Source organism: Entelurus aequoreus, linkage group LG03, assembly GCF_033978785.1.
Source record: "Entelurus aequoreus isolate RoL-2023_Sb linkage group LG03, RoL_Eaeq_v1.1, whole genome shotgun sequence".
NCBI classification, from domain to species: domain Eukaryota; kingdom Metazoa; phylum Chordata; class Actinopteri; order Syngnathiformes; family Syngnathidae; genus Entelurus; species Entelurus aequoreus.
Window position 1 is genome coordinate 79,620,544 of NC_084733.1, and position 27,097 is coordinate 79,647,640.

Consider the following 27,097-nt stretch of genomic DNA (forward strand, 5'->3'; position numbering starts at 1 on the left):
GAGTAATATTTCAAGTATTTAACGCATGTTACGGTTAGCATTTTAGCATGCTAGTTTTTTTTCAGCTAATTTAACAGGTATACGCTAAGTGTTTGGTATTTCACTAATGCTAAATGTAAGCATGTGAGCATAGTTATGTTAGCATGTTAGCTTTTTTCCACTCATATTTTTGTTGCTTGGCGCTAACTCGCCAGCCTGCTAACTGTTAGCATTTGTTATATTGTATATATCCAGCAATACGAGTGTAAAGGTGACTATGTGGGTGTTTTTTCATAGCGAGAGTGCTCTCATAATGTTTAAAAAGGGTATTTAGAAGCTTTTGTTTATGCTATAGCTATGAAAATATTCGATTTATAAATCATTTCCATTTTTCGAATATACCACGGTCAGGCCCGGGAACAGGTACACACCCCAGAGTAATATTTCAAGTATCTAACGCATGTTACGGTTAGCATTTTAGCATGCTAGCTTTTTTTCAGCTAATTTAACAGGTATACGCTAAGTGTTTGGTATTTCACTAATGCTAAATGTAAGCATGTGAGCATAGTTATGTTAGCTTTTTTCCACTCATATTTTTGTTGCTTGACGCTAACTCGCCAGCGTGCTAACTGTTAGCATTTGTTATATTGTATATATCCAGCATTACGAGTGTAAAGGTGACTATGTGGGTGTTTTTTCATAGCGAGAGTGCTCTCATAATGTTAAAAAAGGGTATTTAGAAGGTTTTGTTTATGCTATAGCTATGAAAATATTCGATTTATAATTGCTTTTTACTTGGGGATATTTATTTACCACGGTCAGGCCTGGGAACAGGTACACACCTCAGAGTAATATATTTTAGTACTTAACACATGTTACAGTTAGCATTTTAGCATGCTCGCATTTCAAGCTAATTTAGAAGCGATACGTCGGAGTGTCTTATATTTTGGCATTTCACTAATGCTAACTGTGAGCATGCTATTGTTAGCAGGTTAGCGGCCAAAGCGGCAGCAAGAATAAAACTGAATTGATTTGAATTTTTAAAAAAAATCAGACATTACAAATGTTTTATTACATATACACATATATATATATACATATATTGTTTTTTTTTTTACCAGATCTGTACAACTTTTGGTTGTGTATTCAAGCAATTTGAGGCACATTTATGATATGTAAACATGATTAAAATGGTCAATACAATTAAAACAAACCCATTGTAAAACCAGAACTACCAGAATATATCCAAGCTTTGTGCAAAACAATCTCCAACAATCCATATATATTCTTTGTAGCCACCCGGTATTGAATAATATGCATAAATAAATATGAATCTGATGACTGACTGTAGCCATATTCTTCATATTGAAATAAAGAGGACTGTTTTGAGTACATCTGGAGAGCAGACAATGCAGAGGAAAAAATACATTTAGTTGCTCACTTCAGCTGTGGAAATAAAGAAGGTTACACGTTAAAAAAAAACCATTCAGCATTAACAATAAAAAGCTTTAAAAAATGGAACTTTTGTCACGGGGTTGTACCTCCGCCGAGGTCCGCTGACAGTTTGAGGAGAATGCAGTACTTACAGTGATGTACGCTATGCCCATGTCTGAGCCCGTTGCTCCGTAGTCGGCTGGGGTCAAGTCCTGGTCTTTCTAGAAACATTTTCAGAGCCACTGGAGTCAATGTGGTGTGCTACCATTAAAAAGTGCCATCTCTCCCACGATAGCAGCCATACCATGACTAAGCACCAAACACTGGCATGACTCAGGAATGTGGTCGACATTTTAAAGCAGGGGTGTCCAAAGTGGGGCCACAACTGTTAGCATTTTAAAGCTAGCACGCTAGCTTTTTTGCTAATTTTGAAGGTGTTCACCGCGGTGTCAAATATTTTGTTACTTGAGGAATAATAATAATAATAGATTTTATTTATTAAAAAAAACACTTAACATTGAGCAAACAACCTCAAAGTGCTACAGTGTATTTAAAAAATAAATAAATAAAAAGATAACAAAAATAAATAAAAATAAAAACTAGAACAGCCTAATAGCTAGAACTAGTATGCGTATATCTAAAAAAAAAAGAGGCTTTTTTTTTTTTTTTTTAAAGAAGGGTTTTTAAGCCTTTTTTCAAAGCATTCACAGTCTGTGGTGCCCTCAGGTGGTCAGGAAGAGCGTTCCACAAACTGGGAGTGGCGGAGCAGAAAGCCCGGTCTCCCATTTATACCGGTTAGCATGCTAGCTTTTTTTTTTAAGCTAATTGTGTAGGTTGACACCTCAGTCACATTTTGGTACCTGAGGTATGCTAATATTAGCATGCTAGCATTTAAAACGATCCATCATGTACACACAGAGTAATATATCTTAGTATTTGAAGCATGTTCCAGTTAGCATTTTAGCATGCTCACTTTTCAAGCTAATTTAGCATGTATAGACCTGAGTGTCATATACTGCTGTCAGCTTTTTTTTGCGGCGTACTGTTAGCATGCTAGCTTTTTCGCTCATATTTTCTGTTACTTGATGCTATCTGCCTAGCATGTTAACTGTTAGCATTTCACTTCGGGTTTGGCTCGCCAGCATTCACGCAAAATTTCTACCGAAATTGCATTTTGTAGTTCTTAAAAAAAATTAAAAATTGCTAATTATTTTGTTACTTGATGCTATCTAGCTAGCATGCTAACTGTTAGCATTTCAATTTGGCTTTGGCTCTTTAGCATTAACACAAAATCTCAACCGAAATCGCATTTTGTAGTTCCTGAAAAAAATATTTTGTCAGCTCTTTTTTGCAGCGTGTACTGTTAGCATGCTAGCTTTTTTCCGCTTCTTTTGCTCATATTTTCTGTTACTTGATGCTATCTGGCTAGCATGCTAACTATTAGCATTTCACTTCAGCTTTGGCTCTTTAGCATTCACACGAAATCTCTACCAAAATCGCATTTTCTGGTTCTTTAAAAAAATATTTTGTCAGCTCTTTTTTGCAGCGTGTACTGTTAGCATGCTAGCTTTTTCGCTCATATTTTCTGTTACTTGATGCTATCTGCCTAGCATGTTAACTGTTAGCATTTCACTTGGGGTTTGGCTCGTCAGCATTCACGCAAAATTTCTACCGAAATTGCATTATCTAGTTCTTTCAAAAAATTTAAAAAATAATAAATTAGCTCATTTTTTTTGTTACTTGATGCTATCTAGCTAGCATGCTAACTGTTAGCATTTCAGTTTGGCTTTGGCTCTTTAGCATTAACACAAAATCTCAACCGAAATCGCATTTTGTAGTTCTTGAAAAAAATATTTTGTCAGCTCTTTTTTGCAGCGTGTACTGTTAGCATGCTAGCTTTTTTCCGCTTCTTTTGCTCATATTTTCTGTTACTTGATGCTATCTGGCTAGCATGCTAACTATTAGCATTTCACTTGGGCTTTGGATCTTCAGCATTCACACAAAATTTCTTACCGAAATTGCATTTTGTAGTTCTTTAAAAAAAAAAATTTGGTCAGCTCTTTTTTACAGCGTACTGTTAGCATGCTAGCTTAGTTACTTCATGCTATCTGCCTAGCACGTTAACTGTTAGCATTTTACTTCGGGTTTGGCTCTTCAGCATTCACGCAAAATTTCTACCGAAATTGCATTTTCTAGTTCTTAAAAAAAAAAAAAAAAAAAAAAAAAAAAATTTGCAAATTTTTTTTGTTACTTGATGCTATCTAGCTAGCATGCTAACTGTTAGCATTTCACTTCGGCTTTGGCTCTTTAGCATTAACACAAAATCTCAACCGAAATCGCATTTTGTAGTTCTTGAAAAAAATATTTTGTCATCACTTTTTTGTAGCGTGTACTGTTAGCATGCTAGCTTTTTTCCGCTTCTTTTGTTCATATTTTCTGTTACTTGATGCTATCTGGCTAGCATGCTAACTATTAACATTTCACCTGGACTTTGGCTCTTCAGCATTCACACAAAATGTCTTACCGAAATCGCATTTTGTAGTTCTTTGTAAAAAAAAAACAACTTTTTCGCTCATTTTGCTCATATTTTTTGTTACTTGATGCTACCTGGCTAGCATGCTAACTGTTAGCATTTCACTTGGGTTTTGACTCTTCAGCATTCACACAAAATTTCCACCAAAATTGCATTAGTTCTTTGTAAAAATCGATATAGTGCACTGGTTTTGAAGGTGAAAACGACCAAAATGGCCCCCGCATCCTTTGATTTGTCAGTGTGTGGCCCTCAGTGGAAAAGGTTTGAGCACCCTTGATTTAAAGAAACTCCACTACAACGTCATCACTTTGTAGTGAGAGTCTTGATTGGTCAGGAAGGGAATGGTACCGAGTGCCTCAGAGGCACAGAGGAAGCGATGAGAGAGTTGACTGAGTGTGAAGGTGCCATTAGGAAACCAAATTAAAAATAATAAAAATGATCAGTTTGTGCAAACATTGCTAATTTTTCGCCCTTCGCCACTAGGGGGCAGCGTGTCATTATTTTTCTCATGGCTTCAACAGGCTTCCCAAGTCCTCAAAAACCAAGAAAAGAGGTGAGAAATCCACAAGACGGACACGCAGAGCCCCTCTCCCGAAACCTAGTCTATGTCGGAGGCCTCGTTGTCCGAGGGGGAGTAATTGCTGCCTTTTACCCGTTTGTACTGGGTGTTCCTGAAGTTTAAGCCGTCCCCGCAGGAGCACAGCGGGCCCATGAACAGGTTCTCGATGTCCTCTAGCTGCAGGCCCCTCGTCTCCGGCAGGCAGCACAGGATGAAGAGGAAGCCCAGCACCGTGAATCCCGTGTACAGGAAGAAGATGCCTGCGGGGGGGACAGTCGAAAAGTCAGCGCTAAGCGGCCATTTTTCTATTATTGGGACCCTCTCTTTAGCCACTCAGGTTCTTGGGTTCACTGCAAAAACTGAAATCTAAGTAAGATTAAATATCTCAAATAAGGGTGATATTTACTTATTTTCTGTCTGATAAGATAACTCTTCTCACTAAGCAGATTTTAAAATATATATATATTAAAAAATATATATATATATATATATATACATATATATATATATATATATATATATATATATATATATATATATAAATGTATATACATACATACATATATAAATATATATATATATACACAAAAATGAATACATGCACACACATATACTGTATATATATATATAAACATGTATATACATATAGAAGTACATACATGTATATACGTATAGAAATACATACATATATACTGTACATTTCATATATACAGTACAGGACAAAAGTTTGGACACATTCTCATTCAATGCGTTTTCTTTTTTTTCATGACTATTTACATTGTAGATTGTCACGGAAGGCATCAAAACTATGAATGAACACATGTGGAGTTATGTACTTGACAAAAAAAGGTGAAATAACTGAAAACATGTTTTATATTCTAGTTTCTTCAAAATAACCACCCTTTGCTCTGATTACTTTTTCGCACTCTCTTGGCATTCTCTCCATGAGCTTCAAGAGGTAGTCACCTGAAATGTTTTTCACTTCACTGGTGTCATAGTTTTGATGCCTTCAGTGACAATCTACAATGTGAATAGTCTTGAAAATAAAGAAAACGCATGGAAATGAGAAGGTGTGTCCAAACTTTTGGCCTGTACTGTATATACATATGTCTATACGTGTGTGTGTGTGTGTGTATGTATATATATATATATATATATATATATATATATATATATATATATATATATATATATATATATATATATATATATATATATATATATATATATATATATATATATATATATATATGTTTCCCACACATTCATTTATTTGTGGCGGCCCGCCACGAAAGAATCACGTCCGCCACAAATAAATAAATAAATAAAATAATATTTTTATATTTTTTGTTGTTGTTGTTGTTGTCCTGTCCAGCTTCTCAGGCAAATCATATAGTTGATGTAGATGCCCATATAGGCTGTTCGGATTTACTTTACAAAAGAGAAGTGTAGGATACTTCTCTTTTTGCCTTATTTGTATTTGACCACTACTGTTTTCTGTTTATTTGTTACTGACTGTGGCAGGACACCTTTGCCTCTGTTTCACTTTATGTTGCTGGTAAATAATATGGTTGTAGTAGTAGGCTAAAGTTAAATTATTTAGTATGCACTAATTAAAGGGGCAGAGCTTTAAGAGACATTTTAGCTTTTATATTTTATAAGATATATTTTTTGTAAGAACCACAATTAATAAATATATTTCAGTGAATAACTTATTGTTCAAATCTGTATATAAATATGTACATAAAGTGTTGTAATTATATTGTAAAATGGGTGGATGGATGGATGGATGGACGTTTAAAACAAAACTGTTATTATTAATTAGTAAGTATAAATTTTTTGAGCCTTTTTAGAGAAAATCATATCATTGTAGTAAATTATGCAAATTACTCGATGATGTCATGGTGGCCACGCCCATAGCCACGCCCCCACCGCCACAGGTATCTTTCCAGTTTATGGGAAACACTGTGTGTATATATATATATATATATATATATATATATATATATATATATATATATATATATATATATATATATATATATATATATATATATGACTTATTTTTAACACTTTTATGAGTGGGGCCTTTTTGGATCCGAAATAACTTTACTTTTAAAAACGTTCATTGCTCAATAAATAATAATGAATTAGAATCAATGTTGTTATGAATTATTGCCTTATTTAGGGCTCACATCACTTCACATCAAATATTACACTTAGTTTTCCTTGACAAAAATGGTATAAAATATTAAAAAAATATTTTTTTACTTTATATTTAAAGATATTCTTGAAGCTGATCTTACAAAAAATCTTTACATTGTATTGGTTTTGAAAATGAAAAATACAAATATGGAACGTTTTCAGTTTTCAGTGTGCGGCCCTCAGGGGAACAAGTTTGGAGACCCCCTGCTGTAAAGCGTTCCATTTTGCTGCAAGGTGGTAAAACACTCTGCTAACACTGTCCTGTGTTACCTTGATAGGTGAGCAGCTCCGCGACATGGAGGAAGGTGAGCGACAGGATGACGTTGAAGATCCAGTTGATGCCAGCCGAGCAGGCGTTGCCAGTGCTGCGGGCCCAGAGTGGGTAGATCTCGGAGTTGATGGTCCACGGCATGGGACCCATTCCTAATAAAAAAAACCACACACACACACACACATTAGGAACACACTGCACCTTTTCTAGCGAGGGACACAGGCAAAAAAAACTGAAGGATGGAGGGCCCACTTTCATACATTTTGTGCATGAAAGAACTGGGGATGTCAAAAATATTGTGTGAATTGTGATTGATTAAAGTTATATCTATGTGGGGTTTGAGTCTTTGGGCACCTCACGATTCGATCCGATTCTCGTGGTGACGATTCGATTCAGAATCCATTCTAGATTTAACAAGGTTCTCGATTCAAACCGATTTTTGCAACAAATTATTTGGTTTGATAATTATAATGAAACTTTTTCAAAACAGGTTACAGGTTACAAAAGCTTCTCCTGGTTGCATGGAGATGGCATAAACATGTCTTTTGAAAAAGGTGTATTAAAAAAAATACATATATATTTATTTATTTATTTTCCTCTAATCGATTTTTGAAAATTAATATTACATAGATTTAGAATCAGGATAAAAAACTATCGCGATTCGGATGTGCAATACATTTTTGTGGGCTCCTATATAAGCATTGTGTTTTTTATGCTTATATATATATATATATATATATATATATATATATATATATATATATATATATATATATATATATATATATACACACACATATACATGTATACATACATACAAATACACATACATATATATATACATATACACATATACAATGTACACACATATATTTATACACATATATACATATATGCACACATATACACACACATACATGTATAAGTATATACATATACACAGTCACACACACACATATACTGTATATAAAAATATATATTTATTTTTTCTCTAATTGATTTATGAAAATTAAGAGTATATAGATTTAGAATCAGGATAAAAAACAATCGCGATTCGGATGTGAATACATTTTTGTGGGCTCCTAATATTTAACGCATTGTGTTTTTTATGCTTATATACATATATATATGTATATATATATAAACATACATATATACATGTATACATATACATATATAGAAATACACTTAGATATATACTGTACATACACACATATATACATATATACAATATACACACATATTTATACACTTTTATACATATATGCACACATACTGTATATACACACACATATACATGTATAAGTATATACTTATACACACACACATATATATATATATACTTTTTTTTCTCCAACCGATTTATGAAAATTAAGAGTATATAGATTTAGAATCAGGATAAAAAACAATCGCAATTCGGACGAGAATCAGTTTTTGTGGGCTCCTAATATTTAACGCTTTGTGTTTTTTATGTATATATACATAAATATGTATATATACACTTATACATATACACATATACATATCCCGCAACCCCAAACGGGACAAGCGGTAGAAAATGGATGGATGTATATACGTATATGTATACATAGTGTCTTCAAAGTGTGCATTTTTCTATTAAAACAGGACGTTTCTCGAGGCTGGAACCAATTATTCATGTTTAGATTGTTTCCTAAGGGTAAATATGCTTTACTATACAAACTTTTCGATTTACGAACCATGTTAAACAACCAATTCAGTTCGTAAAAGATCGATAATGATCTAATTTACATACAATGTGTACATTGTATTTAAAAGCAATATAATGAAATATTACACGTACAATGATTTTACTGTATTCAAAATTCATATAATGATTATTGATAACATGCTAGCACCGTGATTGATGGCTCTGTTTTATTTAATTTATATTGTCTGAAATATAGGAAAAGCAACAAATACTGATTAGAACAATTTTCTTATTGTTTTCATATTATTTTAGGAAATAAAACAGACTTCATCCGTTCAGGTCTGTTAAAAACAATAAATGACTATAAAGCCACTTTTTTGGGTTATTCATCCTATCAATAATGTAATGAATTTAAATTAAAATACCTCAAGTTGAGGAATTTTTTCAGCATTTCTTTTTGTGAAAATAAATCAATTATATACTGATTATGATAAATAGCTTGTGTACTGTACACATTTTTTTAAAAGCCCCGGGTCGCAGTTGGGGCATCCTTCCTTGCATGCCACTGGTTGTCTTTATATCTTGCATGACAGTTAGGAATGTGTCCTCAAAGTTGGAAGGAAGCGCCGCATGACGGCAGTAAGAGTGAGCGCGTGCACACCTGGAGCAAAAGACATCAGGTAGAGGAGGAGGCCCGCCAGGACCACCCAGGAGTATAAAGTCGGACAGTAGTTGTAAGCCCAGATTGGACTCTCTGGCGCATCCGTCTGGTTGAAGCACCTGCATGAGGAACATTGCATTAATGAGGACAAGGGCAGTCACAGACACAAACAGGAAGTTAATAACCGACCGTCCCCATGCTGAGTGGTCGCTGGACGTGGGGTTGGCGGCAAGGCAGGTGGAGTCAAATATGTCGCTGCTGTTCTGGCGATAGCAAAATCCACAGGCGGGGTTCAACATGCAGTCGGAGCAGGTCCTGCAGGGCAAAGAAGCACAAGAATATTGGACGAATGTATGAGCAGAAACAACAAACGGTCAGTGGGTACAGAATTCAGACACAGGAAGTGTTTATGGCGTCTACTCTGTAAACAAACACAGTAAAGTCCAGTCTTGGGCGAGCGATAATGCCAAGGAGCAGCCGGAGCTTGAAAACACTCTTGGAATACTTAGTCCTCCCGCTGAAATATGTCAACGGACAAAGACAAGCGGATAAGACGAAAGCAATATTTTGTCAGCTCTTTTTTTGCAGCGTCCTGCTCATTTTGTTCATATTTTCTGTTACTTGATGCTATCTGGCTAGCATGCGAACTGCATTTTACTTCGGCTTTGGCTCTTCAGCATTCACGTAAAATTTCTACCGAAATTGCACTTTCTCGTTCTTTAAAAAAATATTTTGTCAGCTCTTTTGTGCAGCGTACTGTTAGCATGCTAGCTTTTTCGCTCATATTTTCTGTTACTTGATGCTATCTGGCTAGCATGCTAACTGTTAGCATTTCACTTCTGCTTTGGCTCTGCAGCATTTACGCAAAATTTCTACAGAAATTATAGTTCTTTATAAAATATACTTTTTCGCTCGTTTTGCTCATATTTTCTGTTATTTGACGCTATCTGGCTAGCATGCTAATTGTTAGCATTTCACTTTGGCTCTTTAGCATTCACGCGAAAATTTCTACCGAAATCGCATTTTCTAGTTCTTTAAAAAATATATTTTGTCAGCTCTTTTTTGCAGCGTACTGTTAGCATGCTAGCTCTTTTCGCTCATTTTACTCATAGTTTCTGTTACTTGATGCTATCTGGCTGGCATGCTTACTGTTAGCATTTCACTTCGGCTTTGGCTCTTCAGCATTCACGCAAAATTTCTACCGAAATTGCATTTTCTATTTCTTTAAAAAGAAAATACTTTCGCTCATTTTGCTCATATTTTTTGTTACTTGATGCTATCTGGCTAGCATGCTAACTGTTAGCATTTCACTTCGGCTTTGGCTCTGCAGCATTTACGCAAAATTTCCACAGAAATTATAGCTCTTTATAAAATATACTTTTTCGCTCGTTTTGCTCATATTTTCTGTTATTTGATGCTATCTGGCTAGCATGCTAATTGTTAGCATTTCACTTTGGCTCTTTAGCATTCACACGAAAATTTCTACCGAAATCGCATTTTCTAGTTCTTTAAAAAATATATTTTGTCAGCTCTTTTTTGCAGCGTACTGTTAGCATGCTAGCTATTTTCGCACATTTTACTCATATTTTCTGTTACTTGATGCTATCTGGCTGGCCTGCTTACTGTTAGCATTTCATTTCGGCTTTGGCTCTTCAGCATTCATGCGAAATTTCTACCGAAATTGCATTTTGTAGTTCTTTAAAAAATATATATTTTCGCTCATTTTGCTCATATTTTTTGTTACTTGATGCTATCTGGCTAGCATGCTAACTGTTAGCATTTCACTTCGGCTTTTCCTATTTAGCATTCACAAAAAGCAGCGTGCTGCCATTGTTAATATTTTGTTCAGCCATATTCGCATGTTTTATACTGACCTACGTCGGACTCAGGTTTGTTACAGATGTTAAAATTCCACAAGCCTCAGTAAAATATATTAAAAAAAGGTGACATTTGAGTAAATAGATTATGCAAGGCCTTTCAAAAACTGATAAATAAAAGTAGAAATGCAATCATGCTAAGTAACGTGCCTACATGGCGGCCATCCTACTTGGGTCCACTTTCCCATTTATGCCAATACAATGCCTTAAAAATTGAAAATAAATCATAACTTGCAACGAATGTGCTGTTAATACATAACAATTTCTTAATATTATTGTTTTGAAATGTACTTATTGCCAGTATTTTGCAAGGGTACGCAGCACAAAGTGTTGGCATTAGGAACGCCCAGATCAGGGACTTATGCTGCCGATTCCGATACCAATCACATGTGTTAACTGTACATATTTTGATTTATTTATGGTGAGTAGTATTGACAGGTTAACAATATCAAAATAAAATTCAAACTGCTTCCTAATTTTTTTTTAATACATACAATTGTTTGAGCAGAACAAAGTAAATAGTACAAAATAACTATGCTGGTGTGTTTTCTAATTATGGCAGAATCGATAACAGACGACAATGACTATTTTTGGACAAATGAGGATCCACAACCTTATCTTTTTGAAGCTGAATATACTGAGGATGAACTGCTTCTTCTAGAAGCCAGCACGAAGGGAGAGTGAGACGTTGGAGCGGACAGACGCCGAGAGAGAGTGAGGTGAAAGTGACTTTGATGGTGTAAATGTGGAATTTTAAGCCAGGCTACTCGACATAAATGGAGTGCTTACCCAAATAAACCGGAACAAAGGTCATCGGGACCAAACGCACAACTATCTATCAAGTGAGTCACACTTTAACATTAATAATGATACACGCATCATGCCATGCGTGTTTTTACAACTGCAGTACAACAAAACATGAAATAATACTTTACAGATACTGTAATTTGATTGGTAATTTTTTTCAGTCAGTACAAATTGGTGTCTTATCACAGTGTTGTGCATTACAAACTCTAAAAACGCGCTTCGTGTTGCGGTAGAAGCTAGATTATCTCTTTCCGTAGCTAGCTTTTACGACTAATACAGAAGCATGCCTACGCTAGAAAAAGAGTCCCTCAGTGTTCGCTCTTACAATAACAATGTTGCTACAGTTTGGTTATTATACAGCTTACAGAACGTAAAAGTAAGTATTGTTGACAGTTTAGAATGCATTTTTTAAAGTGATTTAGAGGTAGCGACCTTGCTAGCCACCAAGAGCGAGCTGATTTTTACATGTTAGAATGCAAAAAAATAAAAAAAACTAGAGATGTCCGATAATATCGGCCAATAAGTGCTTAAAAATGTAATATCGGAAATTATCGGTATAGGTTTCAAAAAGTAAAATGTATGACTTTTTAAAACGCCTGTACGGAGTGGTACACGGACGTAGGGAGAAGTACAGAGCAGTTGCGTCTCCCAGTCATACTTGCCAACCCTCCTGATTTTCCCGGGAGACTCCCGAATTTCAGCGCCCCTCCCGAAAATCTTCCGGGGCAACCATTCTCCCGAATTTCTCCCGATTTCCACCCGGACAACAATATTGGGGGCGTGCCTTAAAGGCACTGCCTTTGTGTGCCGGCCCAATCACATAATATCTACGGCTTTTCACACGCACAAGTGAATGCAAGACATACTTGGTCAACAGCCATACACGTCACACTGAGGGTGTCCGTATAAACAACTTTAACACTGTTACAAATATCCGCCACACTGTGAACCCACACCGAACAAGAATGACAAACACATTTCGGGAGAACATCCGCACCGTAACACAACATAACAAATACCCAGATACCCCTTGCAGCACTAACTCTTCCGGGACGCTACAATATACACCCCCCACCTCAACCCCGCCCACCTCAACCTCCTCATGCTCTCTCAGGGAGAGCATGTCCCAAATTCCAAGCTGCTGTTTTGAGGCATGTTAAAAAAAATAATGCACTTTGTGACTTCAATAATAAATATGGCAGTGCCACGTTGGCACTTTTTTCCATAACTTGAGTTGATTTATTTTGGAAAACCTTGTTACATTGTTTAATGCATCCAGCGGGGGCATCACAACAAAATTAGGCATAATAATGTGTTAATTCCACGACTGTATATATCGGTATCGGTTGATATCGGAATCGGTAATTAAGAGTTGGACAATATCGGAATATGGGATATCGGCAAAAAAGCCATTATCGGACATCTCTAGAAAAAACCTTTATGTCTTCTTGTCTCTCATAAGGATTGGGTGAAGTGCAGTTCCCCTTTAAGAGCAGAAAGTTGTGTACCGGGTACTTTCCCAGAGCAGAAAATGTTTCAAATAAATTTTCATTTGCATCGAAACCAAGCAGATTGCTTTAAGCGTCTTACAAAGAGCTGCAAAGCTGACAATTACCTGCCAGCAATTTGCGGTTTCCCTTTTGAAACAATTAAGCCGTTTGCACGTTTTGCATTCCCCCCCCCCCCCTCACTGCACCAGACTGTCACCCCAAGTGTTGCGTCTTTTCACCTGTACAACGTGCAGGATGAGTTGTGGGAGTCGAGCGGCCGCAGCGTCACAGCCGGAGAGTTCTGCGCCGACAGCAGGAAGCCGACTGACAACACGGAGAGACTCAGAGCGGTGCCTGCGCCACACAAAGACCAACGACAGCGTGTCAGTCACACGGAGATATTCAACTGTACAACAAAGTGATACTAGAAAGGGTGTTGTTGACACTCTTTGTGAAAGATGTAATTGTTGCCTGTCATGGAAAATGCAGACAGTTGTAAAAACGTCATCCTGCGCCAAGTCTGTGGTGCCTGGCAACACAACAGTTGAAATGAAAGTTGGCACCTCCTACACCCCAGGAGAGACACAACAATGGAGGAGCATAAAACCCTCACATTACTTTCATACTCTGGAGCGCTCGGAGAACTTTTTCCACTGAGGGCTGCACACTGAACAATTAAAGCATGCAGGGGCCATTTTGATATTTTTTCTTTTTCAAACCAATACAATATCAGTTTGGTCCTCAATTCATTAAAATGTTAAAAATTAATCACTTTTTTTCTTTTTTCTTTTATTACTCACATTGAAATGTCTATGTCAACCTCAGGTCTATCAGTGAAGTTAAACTTTTTTTTGTTTGACACCATTTTTTTTTTAAGATGTAATTGAGATTGTGAAGTAAATTGGTCAATAATTTAAAAAAAAAAAATACACTAAAATTATTGAGGATACAAAAGGTGTAAAAATAAGTCATACATTTTTTTACTACTTAAATGTCTAGATCAATTTTAGATCTATACGTCGATTACAGGTTTTTATAACTTTTTTATGTATTTTTTGTTTTGTTGATGTTTTGCCTTTTTTTGGTTTTATATGGCAAACACACAAAATATTACAAAGTACAATATTTGATGTGAAGTAATTCCAGCCTTGAATAGGTCAACGTTTCATTTTGATTCATTATTATTTTCTGAGCCCTTTTTTTTTTTTTTTTTAATCAGACTACAATTATTGGGGATCCAAAAGGGTCCCACTCATAAAGGTGTAAAAATAAGTCTTACATTTGTTTTTAATACTTAAATCTCTAGATCAAATTCAGATTTATACATCGATTATAGGTTTTTATTTTTTTTTTTAATGTATTTTTTGCCTTTTTTTGTTTTTATATGGCAAACACACAAAATATGCAATATTTTCCCCCAAAATATTCCAAAGTAGAATATTTGATGTGAAGTAATACCAGGCTTGAATAGGTAAACATTTGATTTTGATTCATTTTTATTTTCTGAGCCCTTTTTTTTTTTTTTTTTAATCAGACTACAATTATTGGGGATCCAAAAGGGTCCCACTCATAAAGGTGTAAAAATAAGTCTTACATTTGTTTTTAATACTTAAATCTCTAGATCAAATTCAGATTTATACATCGATTATAGGTTTTTATTTATTTTTTATGTATTTTTTGCCTTTTTTTGTTTTTATATGGCAAACACACAAAATATGCAATATTTTCCCCCAAAATATTCCAAAGTAGAATATTTGATGTGAAGTAATACCAGGCTTGAATAGGTAAACATTTGATTTTGATTCATTATTATTTTCTGAGCACTTTTTTTTTCAGATCACACTAAAATTATTGGGGATACAAAAGGGTCCCACTCATAAAGGTGTAAAAAGTCATACTTTTTTTTTTACGACTTAAATCTCTAGACAAACTTCAGGTCTATACATCAAATATAGGTTTTTATCATTTTTTTAATGTATTTGTTGCCTTTTTTGGTTTTTATATGGCAAACACACAAAATATGCGATATTTTCCCCAAAAATATTCCAAAGTAGAATATTTGATGTGAAGTAATTCCAGCCTTGAATAGATCACAATTTCATTTTGATTCATTATTATTTTCTGAGCAGTTTTTTTTAAATCACAAAAAAGGGTCCCACTCATAAAAGTGTTAAAAATAAGTCATATATTTTTTTTAACTTTCAGCACTTAAATCTCTAGATCAATTTCAGATCTATCCATCGATTATAAGTTTTTATTATTTTCTTTGTTTTGTTAATTTTATGCCCTTTTTGTCAAAGAAAACTTAGTTTTATATTTGGCCATCACACAAAATATGCAATATTTTTTCACCAAAAATATTTGAAAGTGGAATATTTTATGTGAAGTAATTGGAGCCTTTAATTGGTCAATAATTCATAACAACATGGATTGTAATTCATTATTATTTTTTGAGTAAAAACAGTTAAAAAAAAAAAACAATCACACTAAAATGATTGAGGATCCAAAAGGGTCCCATGCATAAAAGTGTTAAAAATAAGTCATAAAGTTGTTTTTTTACTTTCAGCACTCAAATCTCTAGATCAACTTCAGATCTATCCGTCGATTATAACTTTTTTATTAATTTCTTTATGTTTTTTGGTTATGTTTATTTTATGCCCTTTTTGTCAAAGAAAACTTTGTTTTTATATATGGCCATCACACAAAATATGCAATATTTCCCCCAAAAATATTTTTAAGTGACATATTTGAAGTGAATTCATTGCAGCCTTAAATAGGTCAATAATTCATAACAACATTTATTTTAATTCATTATTATTTTTGCAATGACAGTTAATAAAAACAAAACAATCACTAAAATTATTGAGGATCCGAAAGGGTCCCACTCATAAAAGTGTTAAAAATAAGTCATACATTTTTTTTTTTTACTTTCAGAACTTAAATCTCTATATTAATTTCAGATCTATCCGTCGATTATACGTTTTTTATTAATTTCTTTATGTTTTTTTGTTTTGTTTATTTTATGCCATTTTTGTCAAAGAAAACGATGTTTTTATATAAGGCCATCACACAAAATATGCAATATTTTCCCCCCAAAACATTTCAAAGTGGAATATTTGATGTGAAGTACTTGGAGCCTTATAAATGTCAATAATTCATAACATTGATTTTAATTCATTCGTATTTTTTTGCGCAATGACAGTTTAAAAAAAAAAAAACTCAAACTAAAATTGTTGAGCATCCAAAAGGGCCACAGTCACAAAATGAGTTTATTATTTTTTTTATGTTTTTTGGGTTTTTTTTTAATGCCCATTTTGTCAAAGAAAACGTGGTTGTTTATATTGGAAACACACAAAATGTGTGATATTTTCCACAAAAAATATTTTAATGTAAAATGTTTGATGTGAAGTAATTGGAGCCTTAAATAGGTCAATAATTCATAACAACATTGATTTTGATTCAGTATTATTTTTTGAGCAAAGACAGTTTTTAAAACGAAAAACCCTGAAGACACATAAGATCAAGATAGGCTGCCTGAGGAAACCCGTGGTGCAACGCACAGGGCCAGTACCTTGTACGGCCCTGATGAGACGGAGGAGGACCCAGGCCCGGACACTCCCCACAGTGCCTGGAACCTCCAAGCACCACCGGCGCAACCACGGGGCAGACCGTCGGAGGGGGGACACTTGGCGTGGAGCGCTACCTGGACACAAGTCGAGGGACTGATTACCCTCGACTGGGTCGCCCGGGAGAGGGTGTTTGATTAAGACCCGAAACACCCTATGACCCCGGGAGAATCACTGATGATGTGTCCAGGTTGCACCGTAAGGTGTATTTATGAAACCAAAAAACTCTAACTAAAATTAAAGGGGATCCAAAAGGACCACACTCACAAAAGTGTTAAAAATAAGTCTTTTTTTTTTTTTTACTTTCAACGCTTAAATCTCAGATCAACTTCAGATCCCGTCGATTATAAGTTTTTATTATGTGCCCTTTTTGTCAAACAAAAACTTAGTTATTTACGTATATGGCAAAAACACAAAATATTTGATGTGAAGTAATTGGAGCTTTAAGTAGGTCAATAATTCATAACATTGATTTTAATTTATTCTTTTTTTGAGCAATGACAGTTAAAAAAACAATCACACTAAAATTATTGAGGATCCAAAAGGGTGACAAACATAAAAGTGTTAAAAATAAGTCATACATTTTTATTTCATTTTTACTTTCAGCACTTAAATCTCTAGATCAACTTCAGATCTATCCGTCAATTATACGTTCTTTATTAATTTCTTTATGTTTTTTTGTTTTGTTTATTTTATGCCCTTTTGGTCAAAGAAAACGTTGTTTTATATATGGCCATCACACAAAATACGCAGTACTTTCCCCCAAAAATATTTCAAAGTGGAATATTTTATGTGAAGTAATTGGAGCCTTGAATAGGTCAATAATTCATGACATTGATTTTAATTCTTTTTTTTATTTTTAACAATGAATTTTTGGGAATCCAAAAGAGCCACACTTGTAAAAGTGTAAAAAAAAATAAGTCCTACTTTAAAAAAAAAAAAACTTTTAGCACTTACATCTCAGATCAACTAGTGATCTGTTTGTCAAGTTTTTATTTTTTTGTATGCCCTTTTTGTCAAATAAAACTTGGTTGTTTATATTGGAAACACACAAAATGTGCGATATTTTCCCCAAAAAAACATTTCCAAGTTAAATATTTGAAGTGAAATAAGTGAAGCCTTAAATAAGTCAACAATTCATAACAACATTGATTTGGATTCATTATTATTTCTGAGCAAAGACACTTTTTCTCATTACTGTTTGCTCTTTTATTCCACTTTGTTTATGTTTGTTTATTTAATAGTATTCTTCCAAAATTAGCTACGGCCAAGGAAGTTGTTCTGTTTGTCAGTGAAAAGCTGCTCAACCAGTTCCTCCCTTGGCAGGCGGTAGACAATGGAAAAACACAGACATATGTGTGGACAAACCAGCCTGTAGTAGATAATGGAAAAACACAGACACAATGTGTCGGTAGACAAAGTCACCTTTCCTGACAGTCAACAAACGCAGAAAGGTGAACGAACCTGTGATGCTGGCCAACGTCAGCTTCCTGCGTCCCACTCGGTCAACCAACCAGATGCTGAGCGAGGTGCATACGAAGTTGGTCCCCGAGGTCACGGCGGACAACCATATGGCCTGCCTCTCGTCACGCACGCCCGACATCTGCAGAATGGTGGCGCTGTAGTACCTGCGGGAGGGTTTAGCCGTGGTGAGGAGAGTGCTAGAAAACCCGGAGGGGGGTGGAGGGAAGGAAGGCGCCTACATGACCGTGTTGATCCCCGTCAGCTGCTGGAACATCTGCAGGCCGCAGCCCACGATCAGAGCCCTGCGGGTGGGTCCGTGGCGGAGGATGCGAAAGAAGATGACCTCGCCTGGAAAAAAACAAAACAAAGGCACGTTCAGACAAAAGACATCACCTGTTGGGTGCGTTCGTCTCTTCACCGTCTTTCGCCCCCTTCTCCTCCTCCTTGATGCTGCTCTGGATGTACTCGTACTCCTCGTCCACGTCCTGGCAGCCTCGGATCCGGCTCAGGACCCGGCGGGCCTCCTGGTGTCTGCCCTTCTGGAGGAGCCAGCGGGGGCTCTCGGGCAGGAAAAGGAAGCCCACAAACTGCCCTATGGCCGGCACCACCGACAGACCCAGCATGTACCTGGAGTAAACACGCATATGGCGGAAAACTGTATCACGATACAAGCGTCTTGTATCAGTCGATATCGATAATTACTGATATTTTTTTTATCACCTTTCAAAAATAAAGACCAGAAATATTAGAGATTGACGATTACAACCACAACAGAACTAGGTCATCATATTCAATATCAGTGTTTCCCACACATTCATTTATTTGTGGCAGGCCGCCACGAAAGACTTAAGTCCGCCACAAAAAAAAAAAAGTTTTATTTAAAAAAAAAAAAAAAAAAGTTTTTATTTTTTTTATTTTTTGTGTCCTTTCAAGCTTCTCAGGCAAATCATATAGTTGATGTAGATGCCCATATCGGCTGGTCAGATTTACTTTACAAAAGAGAAGTGTAGGATCAAGATTTTTGGAGCTCTTTGTTCAGTGGATCAGATGTTTGATGAAGCTTTGTGTCTATGGGGGCGGCATGGCGTAGTGGGTAGAGCGGCCTTGCCAGAAACCTGAGGGTTGCAGGTTCGCTCCCCGCCTCTTACCATCCAAAAATCGCTGCCGTTGTGTCCTTGGGCAGGACACTTCACCCTTGCCCCCGGTGCCGCTCACACCGGAGAATGAATGATGAATGAATGAGTTGTAAAAATGAATGATGGGTTCTCACTTCTCTGTGAAGCGCTTTGAGTGTCTAGAAAAGCGCTATATAAATCTAATCCATTATTATTATTATTATTATCTACCACCACTACTGTTTTCTGTTTATTTGTTACTGACTGTGGCAGGACACCTCTGCCTCTGTTTCACTTTATGTTGCTGGTAAATAATATGGTTGTAGTAGTAGGCTAAAGTTAAATTATTTAGTATGCACTAATTAAAGGGGCAGAGCTTTAAGAGACATTTTAGCTTTTATATTTTTATAAGATATATTTTTTGTAAGAACCACAATTAATAAATATATTTCAGTGAATAACTTATTGTTCAAATCTGTATATAAATATGTACATAAAGTGTTGCAATTATATTGTAAAAAGGATGGATGAATGGATGGACGTTTAAAACAAAACTGTTATTTTTAATTAGTAAGTATACATTTTTTGAGCCTTTTTAGAGAAAATCATATCATTGTAGTAAATTATGCAAATTACTCGATGATGTCATGGTGGCCACGCCCATAGCCACGCCTCCACCGCCACAGGTATCTTGGCAGTTTATGGGAAACACTGAATATATACGGTATTTTGCGGACTATAAGGCGCTATTAAAATCCTTTTTCCCCCCTCAAAACTCGACAGTGCGCCTAATGTACGGAATAATTCTGGTTTTGCTTACCGACCTCGAAACTATTTTATTTGGTACATGGTGAAGTGGTGAAGTGTGACCAGTAGATGGCAGTCACACATAAGAGATATGTGTTGACTGCAATATGACTCAAGTAAACTACACCAACAATTTATATGTTCCATTGAAAATACAGAACATTACACACGGCTACCAAAAATATGTCAAAATGTTTTAGTACGACTTTGGTAAGCTATGAAACCGCACCGCTTGATGGATTGTACTGTGCTTCAACATTAGTTCCAGTGAAAGGAACTTTGAATGCTCCAGGATACCGAAACATTTTGAACAATTCCATGCTCCCAACCTTGTGGGAACAGTTTGGAGCGGGCCCCTTCCTCTTCCAACATGACTGTGCACTAGTGCACAAAGCAAGGTCCATAAAGACATGGAAGACAGAGTCTGGTGTGAATGAACTTGACTGGCCTGCACAGAGTCCTGACCTGAACCTTTGGGATGAATTAGAACAGAGACTGAGAGTCAGGCCTTCTCGACCAACATCAGTGTGTGACCTCACCAATGCGCTTTTGGAAGAATGGTGGAAAATTCCTATAAACACACTCCGCAACCTTGTGGACAGCCTTCCCAGAAGAGTTGAAGCTGTAATAGCTGCAAAAGGTGGACCGACATCATATTGAACCCTATGGGTTAGGAATGTGATGGCACTTCAAGCTCATATGTGAGTCAAGGCAGGTTGCCAGATACTTTTGGCAATATAGTGTATTATCCCCGAACATGACTCTACCAACCAGTGTCGTAGTTCTGTATATTTCTAGTGACTCTTCAAAATCATTGTGGTTGAGAAGAATTCCCGCTTGGAGCACAGGCCTCTGCCGCAGGCAATGTGCTTTTAAGGCATGTTTGCTTGTTACTTTAGGACAACTTACAGAACCTGAATTCACACTTGGTACTGGGCCACACCTCATGCTGATGTGCTGAATTTTCCTCTGTCGCCGTTGTCGTGTTTACATCAAGCGGGTCGCCATACAGACTGCCTTTTCAAATAAGTAAGAGAATGAGTCAGGATAAAGAATTGGAACGTGATACGTGTACATAGTAACAGGACACCACGGACGAAACAAGTCTGTTCTGGAAATGTGTCGCTTCCTGGATACCGGCATTGACTTAAAACTGTGTTATTATTAAGGAACACATTGAAACAGTGGCAGCGTGTTTTAACATAACCTTCTTCTCCAGGTTTATGGAGGACAAGTGTGTTGTGAGAACAATGCTCGGAGAATGTGACCTTTCTGGCTGCCTCGAGCAAACTCATGGCCTTTTTCTTGAAGATGTGCGAACACTCCGAATACCATCAAGATATGAGACCACCATGACCATGTGTCCGGGTACAAATCAATGTTCCATGTTTTTTGGTTTGATAATTTAAAAAAAAACATAAAATGGAAAACCGGCTGTTATCCATTATCTGTTTCTGAAGTTATTAATGTGTTTGAAAATTCAAAACGGAAACTATTTTCTCTAGTCCCTCTTCAAAGTTTAGACATATGGGTCGATTGCACAATACTGTTTGGGAAATGACCAAATTTCAATGGTCAAATCAACGTCAGAACCCAACATTGATTAAACGTCGTCAAAAAGCACGTTGTTTCAACGTTATGTTTGAGTTGCTGAACGTCAGGACCTAATTCCACAAGTTCTCAACATTGTTTTAATGTCTTGTAGCCTGCTGGGCTAGTAGTACAGAGTTAGCATTAATATTCCTCTTGAGTATTGTGTGTCGTAATACGTTCATATGTCCCTTGCTCGTTTTTTCCTGGTCTCAAACTGAGCCCCGCTCATGTTTACCCCTTTTCCTACAATTTTTCAGTCTTCCTGTTCTGTCTACCCTGTATACTGCCGGTCTGTTCTTGGACGGGTTTGTGCTGAAAATGAAATTTCCTTGTACTTTTTCAATGAGTTCAATTCGTGTGTATATTAGTACTTTCCTTTGTGTGGTTAGTTTTACAGTACCGTATTTTCCGGACCATAGGGCGCACCGGATTATAAGGCGCACTGCCGATGAGCGGGTCTATTCAGGTCTTTTTTCATACAAAAGGCACATATAAGTTAGAACTTTAAGCTACTTTATATTAGAAATGGCAACAGCAGAGGGTGAATGTCCCATGACAAGAAGATAGTGAAAAAGAAGAAGCTTATCGACTACGGCATCGGCACAGACTACAGTGCGCACGTTTTCAGTACTTTTGCAGATCTCAAATACACATCAGCAGGTACCAGAAGGTAAGAAAAGTTGGTTTTGCATAATATTGTGAAACAAAACGCCAGATAATATGTCTGCTAATGGGTGCCATTTTGCGGCCCTTATACACACACCATAGTAATACTTGTATCTCTGTAATGGGCCGACAATCCATCAAGCGGTGCGGCTTTAAAGTCGTACTAAAACATTTTGACAGATTCTTGAGTGCCGTGTGTAATGTTCTTTATTTTCAATGGACCATTTAAAGTTTTGGTGTTGTTTACTGGCGTCATATTGCAGTCTACACGTATCTCTTGTGTGTGACTGCTCACACTTATCATTACACCATGTACCAAATAAAATTGCTTCGAGGTCGGTAAGCACAACCAGAATTATTCCGTACATTAGGCTTACCGGGTTATAAGGCGCACTGTCGATTTTAGAGAAATTGAAAGGATTTTAAGTGCGCCGTCTAGTCCGAAAAATAAGGCAACTTCATTGTGGAGACTATCAATAAACAACCTCAAGTTGGACATCTTTACGTCCCTAATTTAAAGGACTGTTTACTTATCTGCCTAACAACATTCCAACGTTCAGGGATATGGAAATTGCCAATCTATGGCCTACTGACCTACAGTACCTAATCACTGACCTACTCAGTGGTCTAGTGACCTACTCAGTGGCATAGTGGTTAGAGTGTCCGCCCTGAGATCGGTAGGTTGTGAGTTCAAACCCCGACCGAGTCATACCAAAGACGATAAAAACGGGACCCATTACCTCCCTGCTTGGCACTCAGCATCAAGGGTTGGAATTGGGGGGTTAAATCACCAAAAATGATTCCCGGGCGCGGCACCGCTGCTGCCAATTGCTCCCCTCACCTCCCAGGGGGTGAACAAGGGGATGGGTAAAATGCAGAGGACAAATTTCACCACACCTAGTGTGTGTGACAATCATTGGTACTTTAACTTTAACTGTCTATGTGCTATAATATCTGCGATTGTCCGACACTGACCTTAATAGCTGCAGAGTAAAAAAACTTGGTCCATACAATAAAGAAATACTATAACTATTTTTGGAATTAAAAAAGCAGAAGCCTGTTGAATTTAGAAGAAGGATGTGAAACATTTCGGCCTCAGGGTTTAACAAACAAAAATGCTGTTTGGTTGACTCGACATACTCAGCAACTGACAAAAGCAGGTCCCAGGCTGTTGCGTAACGACCGCTGGGTATGTGAACTCCTGACAGACCGACAGTGACACGTACCTCCAGCCGTCGCGTTTCATGTAGCTGAAAGCGCCGTCCACCACGTTGGCGCTGAACTGGCCGGCCGTGATGAGGACGGTGATGACGGTGACGAGCTGGCCCCGCATGTGTGGTGGCGAAACCTCAGCGATGTACACAGGCAGGGTCATGGAGCCGACGCCTGAGGGACGGAATCAAACTGGAGATCAGTCATTGTTTTGAAATGTGGCTTGTTGGTTAGCTGGCAGGACTCTGTGACAACTACTTTGCTAATTTCCTCAACACTTTATGAAGGGTCGAGGCATTTGCCAAGGAATTACCCTTTAAGTAGTAACATGAATAAATACATATAAATATAGTTTATGCAGTTTATATAGACCTTTATGTTATTTTAGCCATTTAGCTGGTACGAATCTGTCATTTGCATATCTCTTACTAATTTTAACAAAACATGCAAACATTTTTTTACTTTGTCTTGCACATAATATTTAACATTTCAAAGTCCACAATTATTTCCCCTACTTCCAAAAGCAAAATGTTGACATAAGGGAATATTTTTCAGAGTGGAATGCATAGGGAGTCCAGTGTTTCCCATAAACTGCCAAGATACCTGTGGCGGTGGGGGCGTGGCTATGGGCGTGGCCACCATGACATCATCGACTAATTTGCATAATTTACTACAATGATATGATTTTCTCTAAAAAGGCTCAAAAAATGTATACTTACTAATTAATAATAACAGTTTTGTTTTAAACGTCCATCCATCCATCCATTTTACAATATAATTACAACACTTTATGTACATATTTATATACAGATTTGAACAATAAGTTATTCACTGAAATATATTTATTAATTGTGGTTCTTACAAAAAATATATCTTATAAAAATATAAAAGCTAAAATGTCTCTTAAAGCTCTGCCCCTTTAATTAGTGCATACTAAATAATTTAACTTTAGCCTACTACTACAACCATATTATTTACCAGCAACATAAAGTGAAACAGAGGCAGAGGTGTCCTACCACAGTCAGTAACAAATAAACAGAAAACAGTAGTGGTGGTAGATAGACACAAAGCTTCATCAAACATCTGATCGACTGAACAAAGAGCTCCAAAAATCTTGATCCTACACTTCTCTTTTGTAAAGTAAATCTGAACAGCCGATATGGGCATCTACATCAACTATATGATTTGCCTGAAAAGCTTGACAGGACACAAAAAAAATAAAAATAATAAAAAACATTTTTTTTTGTCGCGGCCTTAATTCTTTCGTGGCGGGCCGCAACAAATAAATGAATGTGTGGGAAACACTGGAGTCTCACTGCCTGTTCATGAATACACCCTGTGTTTTTATCTTTGCAAATGCACAGACAATCGAATTTGGTTTTGATGGTGAGAAGAGGTGCCAGGAAGGAGATGGAGCGGAAGCAGACGTGGGAAACTTTCGGTTTTGTTGTACTGAAGCCCAAGAAATTCTGCTTGGGAGGGGTGGGCGAATGAACAAAAGCACTAAAACTGGGACCATCGTGAGAGAAGGCGCCGGTCTTTGTAGAGCTCAATCTTCTCCTCAGCGCTGGTATTGCTAATGTTTTTACTCATTACATTTGTAGAATAAATTGTTTTCAATTCTAGTCTCCACGCCTTACACTGACAGGTCATTAAAATGAAATAACCTGGGAGGAAGAACACACGTTACACCCACCGCGTCCATAATAATGACATGCGTCATAACCAATAATACAAATTAGAGCATGGCTGTCCTTCAAAGACGTTTCATAAAGAATTGCAGAAAGACATTTAGAGGTTTCTCTAAAGCAGAACAAGAAAATTGGGGATTCAAATATTGGAAAATAAAATATTTAAGAATGCCACGTAATTTATACACACATGTTTCAAGTGCAATTTAAATGCAATACGCATTTATTAGAAAAGAATGAATGAAGGTTATGACAAGCAGAAAGAAACATTGCTGTTAAATTTAACTTTTTTCCTAAAATTTTGCATTTAGGCCATTAAGTGTGTCTTATCCAATTACTCGATTAATCAAAACAACTAATCCAGTGTTTCTTAACCTAGAGGGGCACCAAAATATGTTTCTCAGCTGTGGTCTGTAATACTAAGCTGTAATACACTTTTCCACCAAAGGTGGCAGCAATGACAATATGAAACCAACAGAAGAATTCTGTAACTGAAGTAATTGGAAAGCTTATTAAGCGCAAAAAATATGACTTACGTGGTGGAGCTGTGTTTTATATTTTCACTTTAATTTTATTGACAGTTTATTTAGGAAACATATCAATTATTAATTTATTTTAGGACAACATTATGTATTTTTTTTCCGTCGGTTATTTATCAATCCCTTTTTATGTAGTATATTTGATTAGTACTTTCTAATCAGCCTGAACCAAGCCTCAGGTTTAAGTGTTAAATAAATATTTGTAAATAACACATGGTTTCAGATCTTTTGACCAGGTTGTAAACTGTAATTAGGTTAGATATAATTATTGAATATGATTCAAACCAAGAGTAAAATGACTAATTCAGTGTTGGTAGTGGAAAAGTTTGGCCCCGAGGTCAAAAAGGTTAGGAACCCCAGAACTAATCTATAGATCAGTGATTCTCAAACTGTGGTACTGGGCTCCATCCAGTGGTATGCCAAGGAATCAGTTGAGTAAAGTACAGTGATTTATTTACCTATGTTCAAACACAGTGTTACTGTTCAAACTGTGTGTAATGTACCAATAACAAAAATATTAACCATTCTTGTGAAATAAATCATCTGCCTTGTTTTGAATGAATACTTGGGCCGCCTACGCTACTGTATATTAATTTGGGTCATATTGATGGTGCTTGGAGAGTGTTTTCTGAGGTGGTACTTGCTGAAAAAAGTTTGAGAACCACTGCTCTAGATTATCCATCCACCCATCCATTTTCTACCGCTTGTCCCTTTTGGGGTCGCGGGGGGTGCTGGAGCCTATCTCAGCTGCATTCGAGCGGAAGGCGGGGTACACCCTGGACAAGTCGCCACCTCATCGCAGGGCCAACACAGATAGACAGACAACATTCACACTCACGTTCACACACTAGGGCCAATTTAGTGTTGCCAATCAACCTATCCCCAGGTGCATGTCTTTG

The 27,097-nt window shown here is 36.6% G+C and overlaps 1 protein-coding gene across 6 annotated transcripts in view; it reads right to left on the reverse strand.

Annotated features, from left to right (window-relative positions):
- Positions 1-1,050: 1,050 nt before the first annotated feature.
- LOC133646929 (proton myo-inositol cotransporter-like) overlaps positions 1,051-27,097 on the reverse strand; it is a 31,349-nt gene continuing 5,302 nt past the window's right edge. For 4 of the 6 annotated variants that reach the window (XM_062042864.1, XM_062042866.1, XM_062042865.1 and 1 more), the window contains exons 3-12: positions 23,983-24,142; positions 18,994-19,202; positions 18,815-18,923; positions 18,576-18,739; positions 13,725-13,839; positions 9,501-9,626; positions 9,312-9,430; positions 6,981-7,133; positions 4,599-4,765; positions 1,051-1,634 (exon numbers count right to left, since the gene is read on the reverse strand). In XM_062042864.1, coding sequence (XP_061898848.1) covers positions 1,488-1,634; positions 4,599-4,765; positions 6,981-7,133; positions 9,312-9,430; positions 9,501-9,626; positions 13,725-13,839; positions 18,576-18,739; positions 18,815-18,923; positions 18,994-19,202; positions 23,983-24,142 — 1,469 coding nt within the window. In that variant the 3' untranslated portion in view covers positions 1,051-1,487. Of the gene's footprint in view, positions 4,766-6,980; positions 7,134-9,311; positions 9,431-9,500; positions 9,627-13,724; positions 13,840-18,575; positions 18,740-18,814; positions 18,924-18,993; positions 19,203-23,982; positions 24,143-27,097 lie in introns of all 6 variants that reach the window. The other 2 variants (XM_062042868.1, XM_062042869.1) reach the window with 2 other exon arrangements.